At 38.3% G+C, this 21,010-nt stretch overlaps 1 protein-coding gene across 14 annotated transcripts in view; it reads right to left on the reverse strand.

The window, feature by feature from the left end:
- The window catches only part of celf5a (cugbp, Elav-like family member 5a), a 295,578-nt gene that overhangs the window by 134,436 nt on the left and 140,132 nt on the right, over positions 1 to 21,010 (reverse strand). For 13 of the 14 annotated variants that reach the window (XM_028443423.1, XM_028443418.1, XM_028443410.1 and 10 more), the window contains exon 3: positions 1,088 to 1,136. In XM_028443423.1, the coding sequence (XP_028299224.1) occupies positions 1,088 to 1,136 (49 nt within the window). Of the gene's footprint in view, positions 1 to 1,084; positions 1,137 to 21,010 lie in introns of all 14 variants that reach the window. The other variant, XM_028443409.1, reaches the window with a different exon arrangement.

The following is a 21,010-nucleotide window of genomic DNA, read 5'->3' on the forward strand; positions in this document are numbered from 1 at the left end:
CCAAGTAAAGAGACAGCTGAGTGTCATTGTTAATGTGGACTCACAGCACCACAATGGCAAAATCAATGGCGCTATAGGGGACATCAATCTCGGCGGCACAAGACCCTTTGGCTTGTCTCACCAATACTTGACACTTCTGAAAAAAAGAAAGAAAGAAAGAAAAAAGAAAGAAAGAAAGAAAGAAAGAAAGAAAGAAAGAAAGAAAGAAAGAAAGAAAGAAAGAAAGAAAGAAAGAAAGAAAGAAAGAAAGCAGCTGTATGCAATCTGTTTGCATTTGTCTTTTCTCTATTTTCCAAATTCCTCTTTGGACCAGGATGAGAGGCTCAGAAAAAAACATCCCTCCTTTAAATAACAAAAAAGGCACTTGGTGATACATGAGGCGCACAATGAAACATAACAGCAAGGTTCATTGTGTCTGCCAATGACTTGAAGGATGCCTCCTCATCCTATTAACATATATGCAGATACGCTCTGAGTAAATGAAAGCCTCCAAAAAACAGGAAGAGCTCAAAGACGACAGAATTAGGGTCGCGTAATGAGGGGCCTTGGCAGGAGCCCTGCAAACGTATTGATAGTTTGGCCTGCTCCATACACTCCTGCTCCCTTTTCCCTTTCCATCATTATTTTCTGCATTTCTAATACATGTAGATCAAGCAGACATGGGCTCTAACTGGGCCTTTGAGGGGTCACGGTAGTGGTATTCGGCGTAATCACTATCTAATTTACAGGGCAAAAATAATGTACTTGGAGTCAGGAACAAGAAAAAGGATATGGGGAATAGCATACCTGATCACTGCCATGTATGCCATGAATATATTAAAGCAAATACTGAAGAATGTGAATTTAAAATATGAAAGATTATTCAGCAAAGACAGCCATGCTGTTAGAAAAAAGGTGTCTTCTGTGGGTTATAGCTTAACTACTGTATGTATTAAACATGGCCTGTATCAGTGAAAATACTTGGAAATGTGAAATAAAAATGTGGAAACAAAAATTATACCAGAGGATGAAGATGAGACAAATCCCCCCAAATTAGGGAAAAGAGAAGTCGGGCATGAACATATGATAGAGAAAAGAAGACAACTACCTCCACGACTCTCGCTGTCAGCCGGTTTCACCTGGATAGGGCGAGTCATCTGGACAGAGAAGAAAAAAAGAAATAGAGATTAGCACGGGTGACCCTGATTGTCTTCATTACCATAATACGCCACAAAGCAGTGGTGTGGGTGTCCTCCCATCGTGCTAATGGCTGTTCTGTGCTCTTGATCAAAGAGGTGACTAAAACACCATCATGTCTCTGTTGTGTTTGTGGAGTCTCCAGACAGAACAATGTGAGGTCTTCTTCACACATCAAAAATTACACATGTGCCAGTCAGTGTATTTGGACAGGTTTATATTGTTTTTATTGGCAGATGCATGACGAAGTTGAAAGGGTGCATATGAGTGTCTAAGTGAGAGATCCCAAGAACACCTAATAAAAGTGAATCCAGCCACAGGGTGAGAGAAAAAAAAAAAAAAAAAAAATCAATGTCTGTATATTGATCCAGGCCTTTGGGCTGTGAAGAGCACTTGGATGGGAATAATTCTCTGGTTAGGGGGCTCCTTCTCATCCACTGGACCCAATAAGAATGGCATCTCCTGGATTAGATACTTTTATCATCATACTTCCTGTCACGCTTTTGATTGCCTGGTTTCACACTTTTATTTATTTATTTTTTTACCTCTGCTAAGGAGCTAATGTTTTCACCAGCATTTGTTCATTTGTTTGTTTGTCTGAAAGCAGCATTACATCAAAAGTTTTAAAACAGTTTTTTGACCAAATTTTAACCAAAAATAGAAAGATTCTGTAAAATGTTTGATTGGGATCTGGATCAAGGTACTGATTCTGGTTCAGTTTGAGTCCATCTCACTTGTTAATGGCAAAGTTAAAATGAATCACATCTTGGTTCGTAATGACCAATCTTTATGACATTTGTGATCAGTTATGTCGGGTTTGCTACTCAATTATTCAACTGAGTTTTATCCGGATCAAATACGGATTGCATATTTCATCACAATTTTTTGAAAAAAGTAGGGTATTCATACATTTGGACCTACTGCATGAGTAATAATGGGGATAGACATTTCTTCCAAGCCTTCAAAATGTATGGTACCATGATCAGGATCACTGATCCAGATAACTGCCAATATCTGGCAAAGATAATATTTGGTGCTTTGTGGAGGTTTTTGTTTAACCAGAAAAATTCTTTCAGACTCCAGATAATGGACAATTTCAGTTTCTTATCCCACTTTTGTAGACATTCTATACACAGTGCTTGTTTCCAAACACTGATATACAGTTTCTAGTACAATTTCAACAGGTCGTTGTCAGGTCAAAAATCATTTGAAATCTTCCTACACTAATGTTAAGATCTGTGGGAAAATGGTAAATGAATAATCTAGTTATGGTAAACGACCTTTGGTTACTATTGAACTATAAATAAATCCAAACCAAAGCATTAAATCCTTTACCACTAGTATGTATCTTAGTGTAATCAACGAAAACAACAGAGGACTGACATTTTCACAGCTCCATATCTATATCTTCAACCATCGTCCTGTCTTGTTGCTTTTTGTTTCAGCTCAGTTCCAGAGCACGGCTGAAAAGGTCAGATTTAAAGACAGAGCCGTCCAATAAAAGCATGACATGTTCAAGGAGAAATACCATAATGGGATTTTAAAATGTCTTAATAGCATGCTGATATATGGGTGAAAGGCTCACGCTTGATTCATTAAGTGGTAAATGTATCAGTTTTCACCTTGAAAAACTGAATAACCTTCTCAAAGCTTATTGCATAAATTTACCAATCATAAACAATAACTCCCACCAGCTACTGTAAGTCTTTGTAGGAAAACAGGGAGCATTTCACGTTTGTGAAGGTTAAGGTTTGCAGCACATTGTCTCTTCGACATTTCCCTGTCCTTCTTTTTTTGTTTTGCAACAAGAGTAAAGTCAGCCTACATTATGCTAATGCAAAGCCATGCGGTGCTCTGCTCCACAGCATGTACGGATAGATTAGAGAATCAAGCGCAACTCTATCGCACACATGTTGAAAGCAACCTCAGAGACAGAAACACCTCAGAATAAAGAACAAGAAGAAAAAAACATCTGCAAGACAAATTTCGAGATAACTTAATACAAATATGCTTTTTAAATTTGCTTTTGCCATGTCAAACGGACAGAGAAAATGCCTAAATCCTGCCAGTTTCTGTTCCATTGCATGGTGCAGGAGGCCAACTGTGTAGCTGCGGCTTGCTATGATCTCAGCTATCTCCACAGGGTGCCTGTGTGTGGGAGGCAGCTCTCTCTAATGCTAGTTACTGTTCAGTCTTTAACATGCCAGCTTAATGGTCTATTTATTTGCCCAAGAGCAATGCATTGTGGTCGTGAACCGTTAATGCTGATGGCTCACAGTTTGTTAAATTCTCCTTGAACACAGAGACAATCTTGTAATTCCAGCAGAATTTAAGTACACATTGCACAGTTGTCTTATATGCATGCTAATCAATGTAGGGCAACTCTGGGATACATTTCTTCTGCAGTGGTAAAGAAAAAGGCTTTAATGATGCAGCATTTGGTTAGAACGTTGTTTTTGTTGTTGCCCTGTCTGGACTGAAGCCTAAAGCCATTTAGATTCTATAATTATTCATGATTTTTATAACCCAAGGCCACATGTTTACCAATTGATTTGTCACTACCCTCGAGTACAGACATAAACTTTGTATCAAACCAGGATCCCGGATGGTGTGCAGAATGACTTTTGTTATAATAAAAACCTCAAAGTTAATCAAAGATTAAAAAATGATATGTTCCCTTGTTTCTAAATAGCAAAGATTTATGTGACCAACATGCAACACATGTACCAACAATGAAAACTCTTTGTTCTATTCACACAAGCCTCGACTGATCAATTCCAATTCTGTTGCTTGTGTGCTCACTTGTGGTGTTTATAGTTGATGAGTTGGGAGTTTTGAAGGGTTGAATGTGTGTGTGTGTGTCTGTGGGTGTGGGTGTGGATATTTTACGAGTGTGTCCCTTTGTGTGATGGGCACACTTTAGTTTGTGGCCCATGACGCACAGCTTGCAGAAGGGAGCTCTTTCTACCTGGTGCGATGACCGTCCGTGCTTGTCAGAATGCAACTGGTCTCAGCAACTGGAGTTCTGTAAACCCTGCACATCCACATCTGTGTAAATAAGTCCTGCTCTTAAACTACCTGTGTCTGTGCACCTGGGTCCAAGCCTGTCTGCTAGCTGGGTTGTCAAAGCTTCTTTACTCCAACTACATAGATAGTATATTTACGGTACATTTGGTGATAAAACTCCAAATCTGATGTGATACATACAGTCCCCTCCAAAAGTATTGGAACTGCAAGGTCAATTCCTTTGTTTTTTTTGTATACTGTACTTAAAACAATTGGGTTTCAGATCAAAACATGAATATGACACAAAAGTTCAGAATTCCAGCTTTTATTTCATGGTATTTACATCTAGACGTGTTAAACAACTTAGGACAAAGCACCTTTTGTTTGAACCCACCCACTTTTCAAGTGAGCAAAGGTATTGGAACATGTGACAGATACTGCATTTTCTGTTAAGCAAACGTGAAAACCAGAGAGCTGTCTATGGGAGTAAAGCAAACCATTTTGAAGCTGAGAGAAGAGGGAAATCAATCAGAGCTATTGCACAAACATTGGGCATAGCCATTAGAATGATTTGGAATCTCCTGAAAATGAAAGAAACGACTGGTGTGCTGAGCAACAGACACCGAACAGGTCGACCAAGGGTATCAACAGCAGTTGATGACAGAAACATTGTGAGAGCTGTGAAGAAACACCCAAAGACAACAGTGACATCACTGCCAACCTCCACAGGGCAGGGGTGAAGGTATCACAATAGAAGAAGACTTCCAGAAAAGAAATATAGAGGCCGTACTACAATATGCAAACCACTCATCAGCCAAAAAAAAAATCGGAATGCCAGATTGGATTTTGCAAAGAAGTACAGAGATGAGCCACAACAGTTTACTTTTTTATAGGGGACTGTATAGTTCCGTAATTCATTATTGGTGATGCATCTTTTTATAGGGAGAAGATAAACATATTAAACCCTGGGGTGGACACTTGGGTCCTTTCTGTGTGGAGTTTGCATGTTCTCCCTTTCCTTGTGTGGGTTTCCTCTGGCTTCCTCCCACAATCCAAAAACATGACTGATAGGTTAAGTGGAGCCTCTAAATTGCCCGAAGGAGTGAATGTGAGTGGTTGTCTGAGTGTTGCCCTGCAATGGACTGGCACCCTGTCCAGGGTGTACCCCCTGCCTAACGCCCATTGAGAACTGGAGATAGGTACCAGTAGAACCCCGCAACCATGAAAAACAGAGCAAGCAGGTCAGAAAATGGATGGATTGAAGACAATCTTCACCAATTTAAATAATGAATCAATTATAATACATTTTCCTTTTTTGAAGCATGTCAAGTTAGGTTAAAATAATAGAAAAACTGTAATATCACTATAAAGTAAAAAATAAATAAATAAAAATAAATTTTAAAAAAAGAGTTAACCCAACACAATCTGTTGAGCTCTATATATTACAACACCTTTACAATTTTTCCAGTTTTGTGTCAAATTACTTCCTCCTCTGGAACAAAGTAGATTTGGTTTTCCCCGCACAAGCATGTCCCCACTCCACCTGCTGTGATGCTCGAAGGGCTTTGCTAAATCTATAGTTTCATATGCTCTTACTGAGCCGCCTCATTTGCCCTGTTAGGCCTGAAGTCGGTTGAATGAGACTCTTAGCACGTGCATGCTTTTTGTATGTGGGGGTCAGGGAGAAAAACCCCAAGGCCAACAATACATAATGTAGTGTGGAGTAGGACCGGAATACACAAAGCCAACTGTTTTTTCTCTGTTCATCAATCTTAAAGACTGATGGTTCTTTTGGACTCAATGCATTTAAACTATGTCTCAACAAAAAAGAGAAATATGCTAGGTGTCTTCTATTTTAATAGACTTCAGTAATCTAGTGAATACTTGCCACTTAGCTATTTTATATTCAAATTAGGGCCGGGAAAATTAGCGGGTTAACAATTTGCCTTAATTTTTTCATATTAACGCATTCAAATTAATTGACATCAATTAATTTGACCACCACTTTTTTATCGGACTGCATCTAAAATCTCCGATATAAGCACTCCGATAACTTTTTGTTGTTTTTGTCCCCGCCCTCAGTTGTTCCCATCATATACTGACAGTAAAAAAATACTGAAGTGAACTTGAATTGTTGACTATTGTTTGAGTAACATCACTTGATCAAGCCTTTAATAAGTAATAAAAGTTTATATGATTCATGCTGATATTTTATCGGATCGATATCGGTATCGGCCAATACTCAAGGCTGCAATATCGGTATTGTATCGGAAGTGAAAAAGCTGTATAGGGACATCCCTAACGGCAAACAACTCTGGAGTGTCTGAATCAGACAAGGACGAAGTAGCGGAGACCATCCAAATGATGTTGAACCGTTACAAGTCAGAATCTAAACTTGAGATGAATGAATGCACTCTGCAGTGGTGGCTGAAGAGAAAGGACTCCTACGGTGAACTAGCACCCGATCCTGCCACCTCTGTGCCCTGTGAGTGACTGTTCTCCCTCTCAGAACATGTGATTCAGAAAAAGAGGGCTTCTCTCCCCTCTGCTAATGTAGAGAAACGGTGTATCTCAGCAGTTGGTTCAATGTGAAAGAGGAATAGGTTTGGTTAAACGAGCAAAGCTGACAGAACAAATAAGCTAACTGCAGATTTTGTGCAACATTTGAATGCTGCTAAACTAATGTACAAATCTAATACATCTCAGATGATTTTCTCAGAGGTCTAAAGTGCAAGACTAACAGGTTTTAGAATTTTTTAAGAACCCCAGAAGACAGGTGGTTATTTTTTTGCAGAGGGTTTTGTACTAATAGGAACCAATGCATTATTGTTACTGATGTTCTACTGCTGCTGTGAAAAATGACTGTTTGAAATACAATTACTTAATATAAACAATGTACACAGTTTTAAATAAGCTAATTGTGCGAGCTTTATTAACCTTGCCTACGAGATGGATTCTCCTGTTGTTCACAAACACCAGAATCCATCTTGTGCAGTGTTGTGGTTTAGGGCGAGATACCCGGAATTAACGAAGGCAGAAGCATCAAAGCAAAAGTGGCGCATGCAGTTTCGGGGAGAGGAACTAGCTGGGCTACCTCTATTAGCACAGCTCCGAATCAAAATAGAAAGATGTCGACGCAGGAGGATGAACGAGTGGAAGCTGCTATAAACTTAGTTTTAGAAGAATCCAGCATTTCCTTTTGGAAAGAGAAACAGCGAGAGGTGCTTTGTACAGTTTTTGGACAGAAAAGACGTATGTTTTCACCAGCGGAGCCTTGTTGTTGTTGTAGCCATAGCAGCCGTAGCTGTGTGATTGGCTAAAACAAATCATGGTGGAGATGCGCTTCGCCCAATCAGCTTCTAGCATTCTGTTCATGTCCCTCCCTGGTTCCGAAAGGACCCAGATCGATGTGGAGAACTTGAGTTAGAGAGAGGGCTACACATCAGTCTGGCTCTTGCCAGGTTACAGCTTTATAGCTGAGGTTCTAATTTTCTGTTCATCGTTTACATTATAGAATAGTACAATGTTGCACAACAATGTTGTATGTAAGTTACTTTTTTGTTACACTTCAGAGTCATGTACTTTCTATGCTAATATTTGGTTAATAAACCTTTTTTGCGTGTTTATTAGAAGCTGACAATGCAATAAACTGCGATTAATTGCTGGCATTTTTTGATCACGATTAATTTTTTACCGATTCCCAGCCCTAATTTAAATCTGATGTTTTGGATATTTTGACTGTATCTTGCATGGCTCTGTCAGTAATGGGATGGAGAAACTGTTGAGTGCCAATACCTTTTTTAAAACAATGCGAAATGTGTCACTTGGGAAGTTTTTTCCACATATGTTTGCGCACCCCCTAGGAGTGCACGTTCCTCTAAATGAAAATCACTGTCATACACCACAGTAATGACATTAGGACCTAGTTGAGTTTAGCAGGAAGAAACCAAATGCAGTCTCACTCTTAATGAGGTTTAGCAACATATTAATCACACACTGTTTTTTTTTTTTTTTTTTTTTTTTTTTACATATCTAAGCCACAAAAAAATAGAAAACGAAACCTTCCTAATAATACTTTAGTGAACATGAACTAATTTCTAATACAGCTTCTCTGCAGGAAGCCATTCTTTAATGACAGTTGTTCAACAACACTTACTTACAGTGTGGCCATAAAATAGGTCTAATGGCCATACAATATGTGTGATGTCTTCAGGCGTTTATTCAGGTTTAATATAGAGTAATGTTTGTCCTGGGATCATTAATACGCATTAGTGGGCCATCAAAGCTCATATTGCTGAAGCGCTGGCTAACAGGAGCATAAACAGCCCTCTCATGACTGGATTCCTCTTAGTTGATATAATTAATATTGTTCAATTATTGATCTAAGGGAGTGCTGAGTGGTGACTGTCCGGGTGCCCTAGCTTCTGCTAATAAATCTGTACTGAGCACAGTGTGAAGATTTACAGCTATAAGGTGCTCCGTTGTAATCGCAGTTACTGCTCATCAGCATAAAAATTCAAATTAGGATCACGTTTGAAAGGGCTTGCTCCAGCTTGGTAATGAAGTATTTTAACAGTCCATTACAAATTAACAGCATAGCAGGAATCAGCAGTGTAATACAAAATGAATTTTATTTTCTCTTTTTCATTATGATTATTTCTTTGTTTCGACGTACGCGAGAAAAGGAAAGTATACCTCCAGGCAGTGGTGGATAGTACTGGAGTAAATCTACTTAAGTACAATTTTTAAGTATCTGTACTTTACTTTGGTATCATTTTTGGCCATACTTATTATGTACATGTCACTCCATTTGAAAAACAAATAATGTACATTTTACTTCACGACATGTCTACAAATGCTCTCGTTACAAAGTATGTTTTCTCTGTCATGTCATGTGTAATAACGGTTTGCTGCTTCAGCAATGTGGAGCCTGAGGAAGATTTCCTACCTGCGTATGTGTGGTCGTATCTCAGATCTATGTTTAAGGTCTTTGGAAAAAAAGGTCTGCTTATGACGCACAAACATCATCACTGCCTACAAAAACTCCCCATGATCTAACCTGACGAAGCATGTTTAAGTACAGATGTAGGTACTGGCATGAATGCTTTAAACAAATGTTACAATGGCCATGTTTACATGATAGCTTTAATTACCCTTTAATTCAGAATAAAAGTGAATCCTCTTTAAACTGACTTCATAAACACCTAATTCCGGTATAGTATACATTGGGGTAATTATCGTGTACTCAATTTTTCCATACTTTCAAATTGGAACGCACGATACATACTAATTTTGACATCAGAAATAGTACTTTAGTTTGAGCAGTACTTTAGTATGCGATTTCAAAAGCAGCCTGTGTCTAGAAAACAACAACAGTAGGCAAAGGCATAGCACCACCTTTACTAGTTAAGGCTCCACATTAATGTTTGTCTACTTGCTACTGGCTAGGCAAAGTCATTCTGTGGAAGTTATAATTATTTCTGACTTGGCAAGTCAACGTTAATCCAAAGTTCACTAACCAAGCCCATTTACTTCTGTGAGGTTTGGGTATCGGAAGCTGGTTTTGGTGCGAAGGTGTCCAAAAATCTGATTTTAGCTGATAAAAAAGAAGAAGCTAAGAAGCTGATATTAGCACAGATCTTTTCCAACCAAGGGTACTTACATGCATTTAATATTCAAATTGTAGTTTTACTAGTCAGTTAAAAAATAGGTTGTTTTTTTCAACTGTAGACATACATTTACATTATATGATCAAAATGTAAAGAAAACATCAAATAAATGATTATATTATTATGTTATTTGGCTCTTTTATCAATTCATTTCTAATGAATAGGATAACTTTCCTTGTTTATTTGTAATCTTTTCTAAATAAGACCCATGAAACCAAAATGTCAGGAATAAACTAATAGATTTAGTTGCTGTGGACACAGAAGTGGAGCCTACTGACACTTGTAAAGTAGAAAAAAATAAAATTATATATATATACATATATATATTTTATTTTAATTTTTTTTTTAATTTTTTTTTTTGAACCATGCACAAACTGCCAAACACATCTTCTCGAATTGTTTCCAACGCAGTCGGGCTCTACACATAAAACCTTAGCTTGCTAAGTTGGAGGTAGATAAGATGCTCTGCTTAACATTGCAGAGCATCTTATCTTAACATAGAGCTCAGCTAGGGTTTATTCAGAGAATGAAAATAACAATAAATATAAGTTAGGACTCTAGGAAGAAACAAAATCACCTGTAGAAATAAATCCTGAACACAATCATGTGTTAAAAAAGGAAGATAACAAAATTCAATTTAAAGCAGAGCTTCCCAACCATCTTGGCCATGGACCATTTGGTTCTGGGCTGCCAAGAAATAATGAACTCTTTTAATTTTCTGGTGTTATAATGAAAATTGAGGTAGAAAACTTAAAATTATATTGTACTCCTGTAAAGTAGGATGCAAACACTATTTTTTTAATCTAAACCCATGTGAAAAAAAGACACCAAGACAATAGGGCCAGTTCTGTGCTTTGGTATTAACTGTCTAACTGGATAAGAAGGTAAAAAAAAGATGAACATTTTAAAGAAAGATTTGGTTGTTAACACTGATGCTGTTGAAGTCTTAAATACATGTCTCTTATTTGATACACTGGACTTTATTGGGCTAAAAGGTTTTTAAATATAGGGTCTCCTGTGATGGAAGCTGTAGTTAAAACATGCATTAGGAGTGCACGACGCGCAGTGGGTCTCTGTGTAATTACTGCACCGACCGTGCTGTATTTGTGCTGTCCGTGTGAGCTTGAATGCATGTGGGAGAATGTTTGTGCAAGTGATTTCTAATTTAGCCATATGTGAAAATGTGCTGGCGGCAGCAGTGTGGCGGTCCTGATAAGAAGTCAGTGCTGAGGAGATGGCGGCCAATATAAGCTTTGGGATTCCTATCAGAACCAACAGGATTTAGAGCTGGAGGCACTGACATAGACTGACAGCCACCTGCAGACCTCAGCGAGTCGTTATCCGATTTGCAGGTATGAAAAGTTGTACAACAAACCACTGTATCAGTTTTAAATAACAGAGTGGCCTTTGTAGTAGTTTATGACAATAAAATACAGATTAGCGGCGCGTTCTGTGAAAGGCTTTTGCACTGTTTTCTTGCTAAAAAAGGCACAGGTTTTGGCTGTTTTGTTATGTATGGCAGTGTGTTACTTTATAACAAAGGCTGAGTCGCTTCTTTTGGTAGAAAACAGTTTATATCCATCTGTTACACTGAATGCTGCTTGCAATACACCAATTACAACTAAACTTACAAACATTTCGACTTGCACCACTACAATCTATCTGATTAGGACCATTAGGCCTTCTGTTGTCTATTGCCATCCAAGTCCCTGTTTATGTCTTCTCCCAAAACATTAACCGCCTCCCAGAAACACCCTGAAGTCCATCTGACCAAATGCTTCCCAAAAGCCTTTCCAACCCTCTCTATTACCACAGCTATGCTGGTTGAAGTGGTCGGCCAGCTGTCTGACTGCGACAGCCCTCATAACGCAGGCAGCACAACTCGGCTCTCATCAAGATTTCATCAGTGTGAATGTCACGCATCAAAACATCATCATCTGTGGTGTCTAGGGTTGGGCACCGAAAACCGGTTCCAAATAGGAACCGTTTCCTAAAGTCTGGTACCAGAACCGTTACGAAGATGTTTGAATTTCGATCACTTTTCGTTTGTTTTTGCAGTTTGTATTACTCCATCCAGCATGCACGGTTTGTTTACGTGGGGTTTGTTTAAAGGTGCGTTCACACCGAACGCACCTGTAGCGACTGCAGTCACTTCAATCGCCCGTGATGAGTCGCTTTAACATAGTGGCGCTTTTTGTTGACTCCATCACATCACTCCAGTGACATGACGACCAGGGAACAGATTGTGTGTGTGTGTGTGTGTGTGTGTGTGTGTGTGTCTGCAACTGACAGGGGAGAGAGAGGGTTGATCACGTCTTCTCTGGCCATATGTTTACAGCACGTATCACAGACAGCTCCGCTTTTACACGCGTTTCAATGATCAACTTACAGACTTACTAAAGGATGAGTTCACGCAGAATTAGGGGTGAGCATTGGCAAGGACGTTGCAATATGATACGTATCGCGATATGTGGGTCATAATGCGATAAAATCGCGATATTGCAATACTTAATATCAAAATTAAACGTAGAGATGAAAAATCTGGTTGCTGTATATGTTCATCAGAAGATATTGATCATTCAGAGGACAAATTAAGTCAAAACTATTTGCTTCAAAACATCCTATTTATCACACATTATTAGCGTTTTTGGACTTTTTCACTGAAAAAAAGAAAATACAGTGTTACACACTGCTGTCATAAAATAAAGTGCAACAAGTTTCTTTTCACTGAAACTACTGTGTAGAAGTCTCAAAGTAACCATGACAACATAATTATGGCATTGCAACAACTGTAAGTGAGAACATTAAGGATAAATCAACCTGAGTTACTGACAATGCACAAAAATAAGAAAAAACAAATTATCCTCTTGTATCAGTTTAAACACTGATCTGAACAGATTATATGAAAATATAATGTGTGCATACATAAACATTGCAGGTATTACACACTGCCATCATTAAATCAAGTGTATCAAGAAACCATTGAAACACATTGAAAGCACTGTAACCACTGAAATATTGCACAAATACACAAAAATATTGATTAAATATTTAAAAATAATAATAAAATTTAAAAAAAAATCATGATATATTGTGAAATTGATTTTTTTTCACACCCCTGTGCAGAATGTAGGCTTATTCAAGAATGTAAACGCTTTAATTTTATTTTTTTAAATTTTATTTCACCTTTATTTAACCAGGAAATAAATCCCATTGAGATTAAAAACCTCTTTTTCAAGGGAGTCCTGGCCAACAGGCAGCAAAGTTACAACACACTGAACAGAAATACATTTACATTACATTAAAATGACAGGATAACATAAGAATCAAATAAAACAATGACAGACAACTGAGGCAGTCTCAAATTCTCTCAAATTTTAATTTCTGACAGTGCCGGTCGGGGGAGAAAAATTTTTAAACTTTGAGCGACTGTCGCGCAGGACCTAGTTGTCAAAATAATAATGATCTTCCTCATTCCTAAAAACTGTTGATTGATTTGTCACATGACTGCTCCAGGGTTTGAGTTTGTTTTTATTTTGTTTCATGTACAGTACATCTACATGCAGCTCTTTGTTTTTTAGACTGCTGCCAACTTGTAGTGTTATTTCAGCAAGTTTCAGTTTTACAGTTACAGTTGGGGACCTTTGTAATTGAATACCCTAAAAACAGTACAGCAGCCAAGTTAAACTGTATAAACTAATTAATAAAAATGGCCTGTGTAAAGGATTTTTAGAACATGAATCGAAACTGAGAATCGGAATCAGAATCGATAAAATCCAAACGATGCCCAACCCTAGTGGTGTCCCATGACACACCAGGCTAAGTTCTCATCAAACTTGTCATTATTTCATTCCTCAAAGATACTGAATGACCTAATATACAATCCAAAAAAATAATAATATTAAAAAGAAGCTCCACGTGCACCTCTGACTTTTGGCCGTGGAAACCCAATGCAGTGAACCGGTCAATCACTCCCACTGTAAAGGTCTGTCAGGTTGATTATGTCATTGTGATCTTAAGGAGGAATAAAGCTCACTCCGGATATTTGTAGAAGACACTCTGAGTGCTACAAGCCTTCTGCAGCTGACTCAAATATGTGAGTGATAGAAACAGTGTGAAATCATGTGGATGGAGTAGATAGGGGGATTGAGCTAATGCCCAAATCCTGTCATACTGAGTTTGCAGCAGGGCGTCCAGGAGATAAAGAGAAGCAGAAAAACCAAATGAGAGACAAAAAGAAGTAGAAAGAAAAATAAAAGAAAGAAAAGAAAAACGTGAAAAGGGTTTGGAAGATATAGAGATTGAGAAGGTTTGGTATTTAATAAGACAGAAGAGCATTGAAAGTTTAAAACGTTTTTTTTCTCTATCCTGTCCTACCTTCTCTTCCACTTCCTGACTAATGAGGCACATTTTGGTTATCAGGGAAAGGGCATCGCTTCCAGACATCTTTGGCATTGCGGCTTTTCATGCTCAGAGAGCTATTGACATGGTGTGTTACTGTAATGCGTGAAGCAGTGGGGAACTCATTGTAAATCTGTGTCAACATATGCTGGAGTAGCACCACGCTCAATCCCTCCAACTGTGTCTCTGCCTTGCTTTGCCTCTGCCTTGCATTTACCGACCGATCTAATGAATCTTATCTGCACAGAACACTGGAGGCTTTAGCGTTTGGTGGGCATCGTATCTCATCACTCAACACACACGGACCCACACACGCTCTCTCTTTTTCTCATTTTGCCAGCTTTTATGTGGCTGTTTAGTTCATTTGAGGAACTGTCCTAAGAAAGATAAAATCAAGGTGACCGACCCAACTCAATAGCTTTAGAAGGACAACATAATGCAAATCTCAGTGTGTGCCACAGTGAGGGTCCAGATGAGGCAGAGGACATGTTCTGTGACAGAATTACAGATCTGAAGTTGTGGGAGGCTTTCATGCCTAAAGGTGTCCTCATGCACCGGCGCCATGTCTCCTATTTGGCTTCTGCTTTGATATTTGCTTTGAACATTTGACCCAGCCTGACCATCAGTGATGGACAGCTACGGGTGTGATGTATAACATCACAGGGACTATAACTCAGTTCATTCACAGTAGCAGACGTCCACTTAGGGTCGATCGCCTTGACCTGAAATGCAAGTCAGTATCTAGAAAGCCATTTCTATCATGATATAATGTCTAATAACATCTGATACTCATTCATTAATCTATTTCATCCTGTATTAATGGGATCCATTCACCACCTGTCGCCAACACATATGTAGAAGGGAAATAGTGTTTTTATACATAGGCTACTTCAGTGTTTCTCAAATGGGGGTACGTGTACCCTTAGGTACGTGCATCAATAGGGGTATGTGATGGCACTACAGGGGGTACTTGAGAGAGAGAGAATGGCCAATTAATAGAAATAAATATATTCACGAGCCACTAAATCAGTGTTTTTAAACCTTGGAGTCGGGATCCCATGTGGGGTCACTAGGAGTTTAAATGGGGTCGCCTGAAATTTCTGAAAAATGTAAATAGATTTTAAAATTTTTCTATACTATCACTGAGTGAAATATTAATATAGTTAAACTAAAATACTGTAATATATACAGGTGTATATATATATATATATATATATATATATATTTTTTTTTTTTAATTTCTTTTTTTTGGCCAAACGTTCATATTTTATTTGGGTTCGGGTACAAATTTTCATTTCGGTGCATCCCTAATATACTATAATACTATAATAGTCACTTTATAATGGTTTTGCTACATTGATATACATCCCTTTAGCCTCATTCAGAGGGACAAAGTTGAACAAGTTCTGTTTCCTCCCTCCCTTGTTATTCCACATTTTGTAAAAACTCAGCTTTAAACGGGCGAGTTGGATTTTGCCCACGTTCGCAGGTGACGTCACCTAACACGCCTCCTAGAATGTGAGCTCCTTCCTTTCCAACTACCTAACAGCTAAAACAACACCACTGTTTAATATAGAATATATATTATACTTTATTGTCATATATGTAAATACAAACTGCACTACTGGACGCCCAAACAGCACTACTTTTTCTGCTGCCGATCGTGTTGAGAGTCACTGCTTGGAGCCACAAACCCATTGTTCACACACGTCAGCTGTTAGCACTCCGTGCTAATGCTATATCAGCCTATGCAGCGAGACCCGACATCGCTTGTGACCTGAGGAGGAAACAATGGGGATGTTTATGGATTCGTGGCTCACAGCGCTAACAACGGACTTGTTTGTGGAACTGGACCGCTTCCAACTTTTACGCGGTGACGGACGACGGAGAGTGGTAAAGAGAGAGTCTGGTGGTTTTTGTGTGCGTAAAGGAAGAGCTGCTGCTCTGGTTCTACAGCAACGCACACACTTTTCTGACTCTAAATTACTGCACGTTGTTTGATTGCGTCATACGCTTCTATTCGGCCTTGCTTTTAACTCACCAAACCGAAGGCCGAATGTGGCTTTTTTTGGCGATATTCAGTCGAATATATTTGGTTTCCGAATATTCTAGAAAAAATGTCTTTGGGGTCATCAGAAATTCTTGATATCAAAATGGATTCACGATCCAACAAAGGTTGAGAACCACTGCACTAAATACTGTTTATTTCCACTTATTTGCAAAATAAGATTCTTTAAAATGTGTGTTATCATTATGCTCTATAGTGTTTTTTAAATAGTTTTCTAAGCAAAATGTTGTAGTCGGACAAAGGGAGTACTTGAGCCAAAAAAAATTTGAGAACCACTGGTCTACTTCAGTGGTACCTGATACCTCCATCATGATTAACCGGTTGAGTCTAAATAAAGTGACACCTTGATTATTTAAACAATGTTTTTGATTTTTTTTTTTTTTTTTTTCACTCATTTCTAGTAAGATTGAACACAGATTCATGTTTATCCCCCAATGTAAATGCAGAAGTTATTCTTATGGTTGTAAAACTATTTTGACAGCTTTTACTTTTGTTTTGCACTGCAGCATGTTTACTGAAGCCAAGAAACGCACCCACTCAAATGATGTGCTACATTGAAGCTCTTACTGAACCGAGCTGGAATCTTCCCCAGCGTATGAGCTGCTCTCTTTATCTGAGTTAAACAGAGCAGGGATGATTAACAAAGTTGCAAAGCTAAACGTTACAGACTTGTCCTGAAATTCGATCACACGCACTGAAATAATGTAAGCGCAGAGATTAGCTGCCTGCTCATCGGATTTGAGTGACTCATTGTTGTATTCTGTAAGGTACATTAAAGTCCTACGATGCAAATGAGGCAGTTTGTTGAAAAACGTACAAATATTTGTCAAAATAAGTCGAGAGTCGGGAGTTTTCCACTGTTTCAACACCCAGTTCTTGTTGTGCTTGCACTCAGCCAAACTCACACACACACGAATGCACGCACACAGACAATCCCACTGCATGTTTCCTTTACCCTTTCCCAGAATGCTCCTGCTGCTGTCACAGCAACTCCAGGATTGTGACAGATTACGGCCTGCTGCCCTGACCACTAAGAGCCAAGAATTGTTGCCTGCCCACTGACTCATAATTCTTGGCATACCTATGCCGAGTTGACGTTTCTTTAATGGTCTCCGGACCTCCAGAAGGAATCCTTGTCCTGAACACTATGATTGCCTATTAGAATTTTACCAGCACTTGCATTTTTCCATTCACTCCCTGTGCCACCCCTGATGGGAGGAGAGAGGGCCAGCAGAAGGAGAAGTCAGGGGAGGATAGAGATGGATGAAAGCATAAAGCAGGATAGGAGATGCATCCAAGCGTCTTAGCTTTGGGTCGGAGAAAAAAGGGAGCAAAGGCAAAATCAGTCATAATACAATGTAGCCTTTGCCTTCCTTAAAGTATCTAAAATGCTACAAAGATGTAACCAAGCAGTGGTTTGTTTGTTTTTCTTCCACCGGTGACAAGAGAAAACTTATTTCTCGTTAGTCAGACACATCTGCCACGGTCCTTCTAACTTAATGGCAGGATGATTGATTATTTGTCATCAAGTTTAAAAAAAAAATGGACGGGTGTGCAGTGCATGTGCCGGCCTGTTTGTATGTCCATCAGGGAGAGAGGATTGTGAAATGAAACCCAAACTCGCAGGATCGACATAGACCCAGCCTGCTCTGCCCATCTGCTCCAAGCTTCATTCCAAGCATATCAATAGCCTGTGAAACACACACAGTCACAAACACACACACACTTACACTCAGTCACCTGTGACTTCTTCCTCTTGTATTTTTCATTCCGTCTCTCACCACTTCAGATCCTCGTTATAAAGCCTGCTTATGTTTCATCCTGACGCTCAGAGAAAAACCTGCTTCTCTACCATCAGCAACACTCTTTTCTCTCCTCTCTTCCTGTCCCCACTCCCTGGTTTCACACTGCAACACTGTGAAATTGGTTGCTAAATAAACAGCCAACCTTCCTGTTACTCAGCTTAGTTCAACCTTGAACCACATGCAGTAGAATCCGAGGACCAGGCGACCACCACACCATCCTGACCTTCTCTCTTTCCCCTTAATTCTGCAGCAAACACACCAAGTGTTCACGAAGTGAGAACAAGAACCACTGGAGCGGCAAACACATTGGAAGCGTACTTGCCAACTCCCACTCCACACACAGCCTTCCAAGGACTCGTGTAGCCTATTTCATTGGTAGGGTTTGGAGTGGGTGAGTGAAAGAGAGTCATTGCTCAGTTTGATGTGTGTGATTCTAAATTTAGTCAAAAGTTGGAGTGCAGACAAAGAAAAGAAGTTTTTCTTCCATGCAGGATGTCATTTCAAAAGGATGGAAAAAGTTTTGCTGGCAGTGACCTTTAGTTTAGGCAGGAGAGTGGAGATATAGCATGAGCATAGGTTCATTTAACTAAAGAGGTATTTTAAATAGACTTCTTTCCGCCAGCCTTGCATCTACACAAATACATTATTTGTGAACAGATACAGTCAGTTGAGTTTCATTTTAATCAAGTCAAAGAAAATATTGCCCAATATCAGTACAAAATTGTCATATAATTGCTATTAAGATCAACTTTTTAAAGTCAATCTATTTCTTCTTAATGGACAACACTATAGAAATGACATGACTGACAGGAGAAAGTAAAGAGACAGAATACATAAATCATTATGCAAATTAGCGACTAATTCAGTAGTAGATACTGTATATCAGCCACTCGAAATTCACAAATTCAATGAAACTCAACAATAATGGCTGGGGATTACATTTTTCCTTGCTTATATCACATGACTTCAGTCATTTTTAATCGCAAACTGTGAAAAAGACTCTGAATCTGTCTAAAACCCTGCTATCTCTCACAAACAACACGACTAAATTCTCCTAAATGACAAAATCAAAAATATTTTCTGGTGAAGATCCTGCCGTGATTGATATCCGTCATTTATTGCTTCAACATTGTACATGTCTTACATAATGTATATACTATTTATATGTGCTTCTGTTGGTTGTAAATAATGTATATATTATTTGTATGTTCTTGTGTATATTAAGTCCATGTCTGTATATTTTATTGTCATCGTCTTAAATGTGTGAGGACTGTGGATGGAAAGTAGCTCATGGCTAAATCTGACACATTTACACAAAGTATTGTACTGGTGTACATTAATGTGCACTGTCCTCTCCAAATAAACAAATAAAGTAATGAAGAAAGTGCAAACTAGGATACAATCAATTCAAATGTGCTCTTTTTAATCTAAAATCTGCAGCCCACTTGAGATCAAACTGCTTTATATTTGGCCCCTGAGCCAAAATGAGATACCGCCAATAGGTTTAAATAGAGTTAGAATAGTTGATAGGTGTTAGAGTAGTCAGTTTACATTTTGTATGAAATTATAGTTTCTGGTTTTATTAAACTCACTTCATTAGTATGCTGTTAAAAAAATGTCATAAATCCTACAAATTTGCTCAAAAACTCGAAAAACACAAAATATTATAAAACTCTTTGAATCATGGGTGTCCCTATCCGATATGAGCCTGACAATAAATATCGGATATAGGAATCAAATTTCAGATTTTTTTTAAATTTTATTTTATTTAAGAAAAAAAATAAAATATATATATATATATATATATATATATATATATATATATATATATAATTATAAAATTAGGTATGATTAATGCTGATATCGGATCAATCAATATCGGTATCGGCCGATACGCAAGGCTGCCATATCGGTATCATATCGGAAAATAAAAAGTTGTGCCGGAATAAAAAAAAAAAAAAAAAAATTTGTGCCGGAACATCCCTATGTAGAATTCTTGCATACACAGAAGCTCTGTGTGGACCTTTGTGCTACACAGTGATTGGACAATCAAAGAAGAAGAAGAAGAAGAAGAAGAACAACAACAAGAAACAGTCTGTACCAAAGAATTAACAACCATTATTTTCAATACAATAATTGAAAAAAATGTTGCATTTCCTAATAAAAATAAAAATAATTATAAAAAATAAATATATGTGCTATTCCTACAGCTGACTGGATAACTGTGTTTATAGGTTTACAGTAAGTCAAAAAGGCAAAATAATAAATGTGTTTCTTCATACATACAGTATCTCCTAAAAACAAGTCAACAGTGTGGAATGTTGTTGATTATGGTGCAGGTAGCTTGCTGTATCTATGGATTACTTGCTATGAACGTGTCAACACTGAAGAGCATAGGGAAATCTTCCTAAACTAATCCTGTCCTGACTGGGACATGTGAATAAATAACCCCTGGAAATGATATTTATTTTACTGGGATTCAGACTCCGCTCACATTTTCTGTCATTACTGTGCCGAGGGCTTTTGATGTCTACAATATCTGACTTTTAATTGTTGAAATGTATGCACGGTTCTGCTTTAGAACACAATAAGAACATCTCCATGGTTAGGCATGAAACACAAGTTTGAAAGCTCATTGGCCACGGTTACATGATGTTTTTTTAATTCGGAATTAGTTATTCAGATTTAAATCATTCAGAATTAAAGTGTTCTGCTTCATGTTTACATGGAAATAGTAATTCCTGAATTGAGGTTTACCATGGAAAACCAGTTTATTCGACTTTAGGAAATTCTGCTTTAGGTCTGGGGGTTGGAAATGCTCTGATTGGACAGGGGGCAAACATGACGCATCACGTCTATCGGGAAAAACACACAACAAACCTTTT

This window comes from Gouania willdenowi, chromosome 4 (genome assembly GCF_900634775.1).
Source record: "Gouania willdenowi chromosome 4, fGouWil2.1, whole genome shotgun sequence".
In the NCBI taxonomy this organism is placed as follows: Eukaryota; Metazoa; Chordata; class Actinopteri; order Blenniiformes; family Gobiesocidae; genus Gouania; species Gouania willdenowi.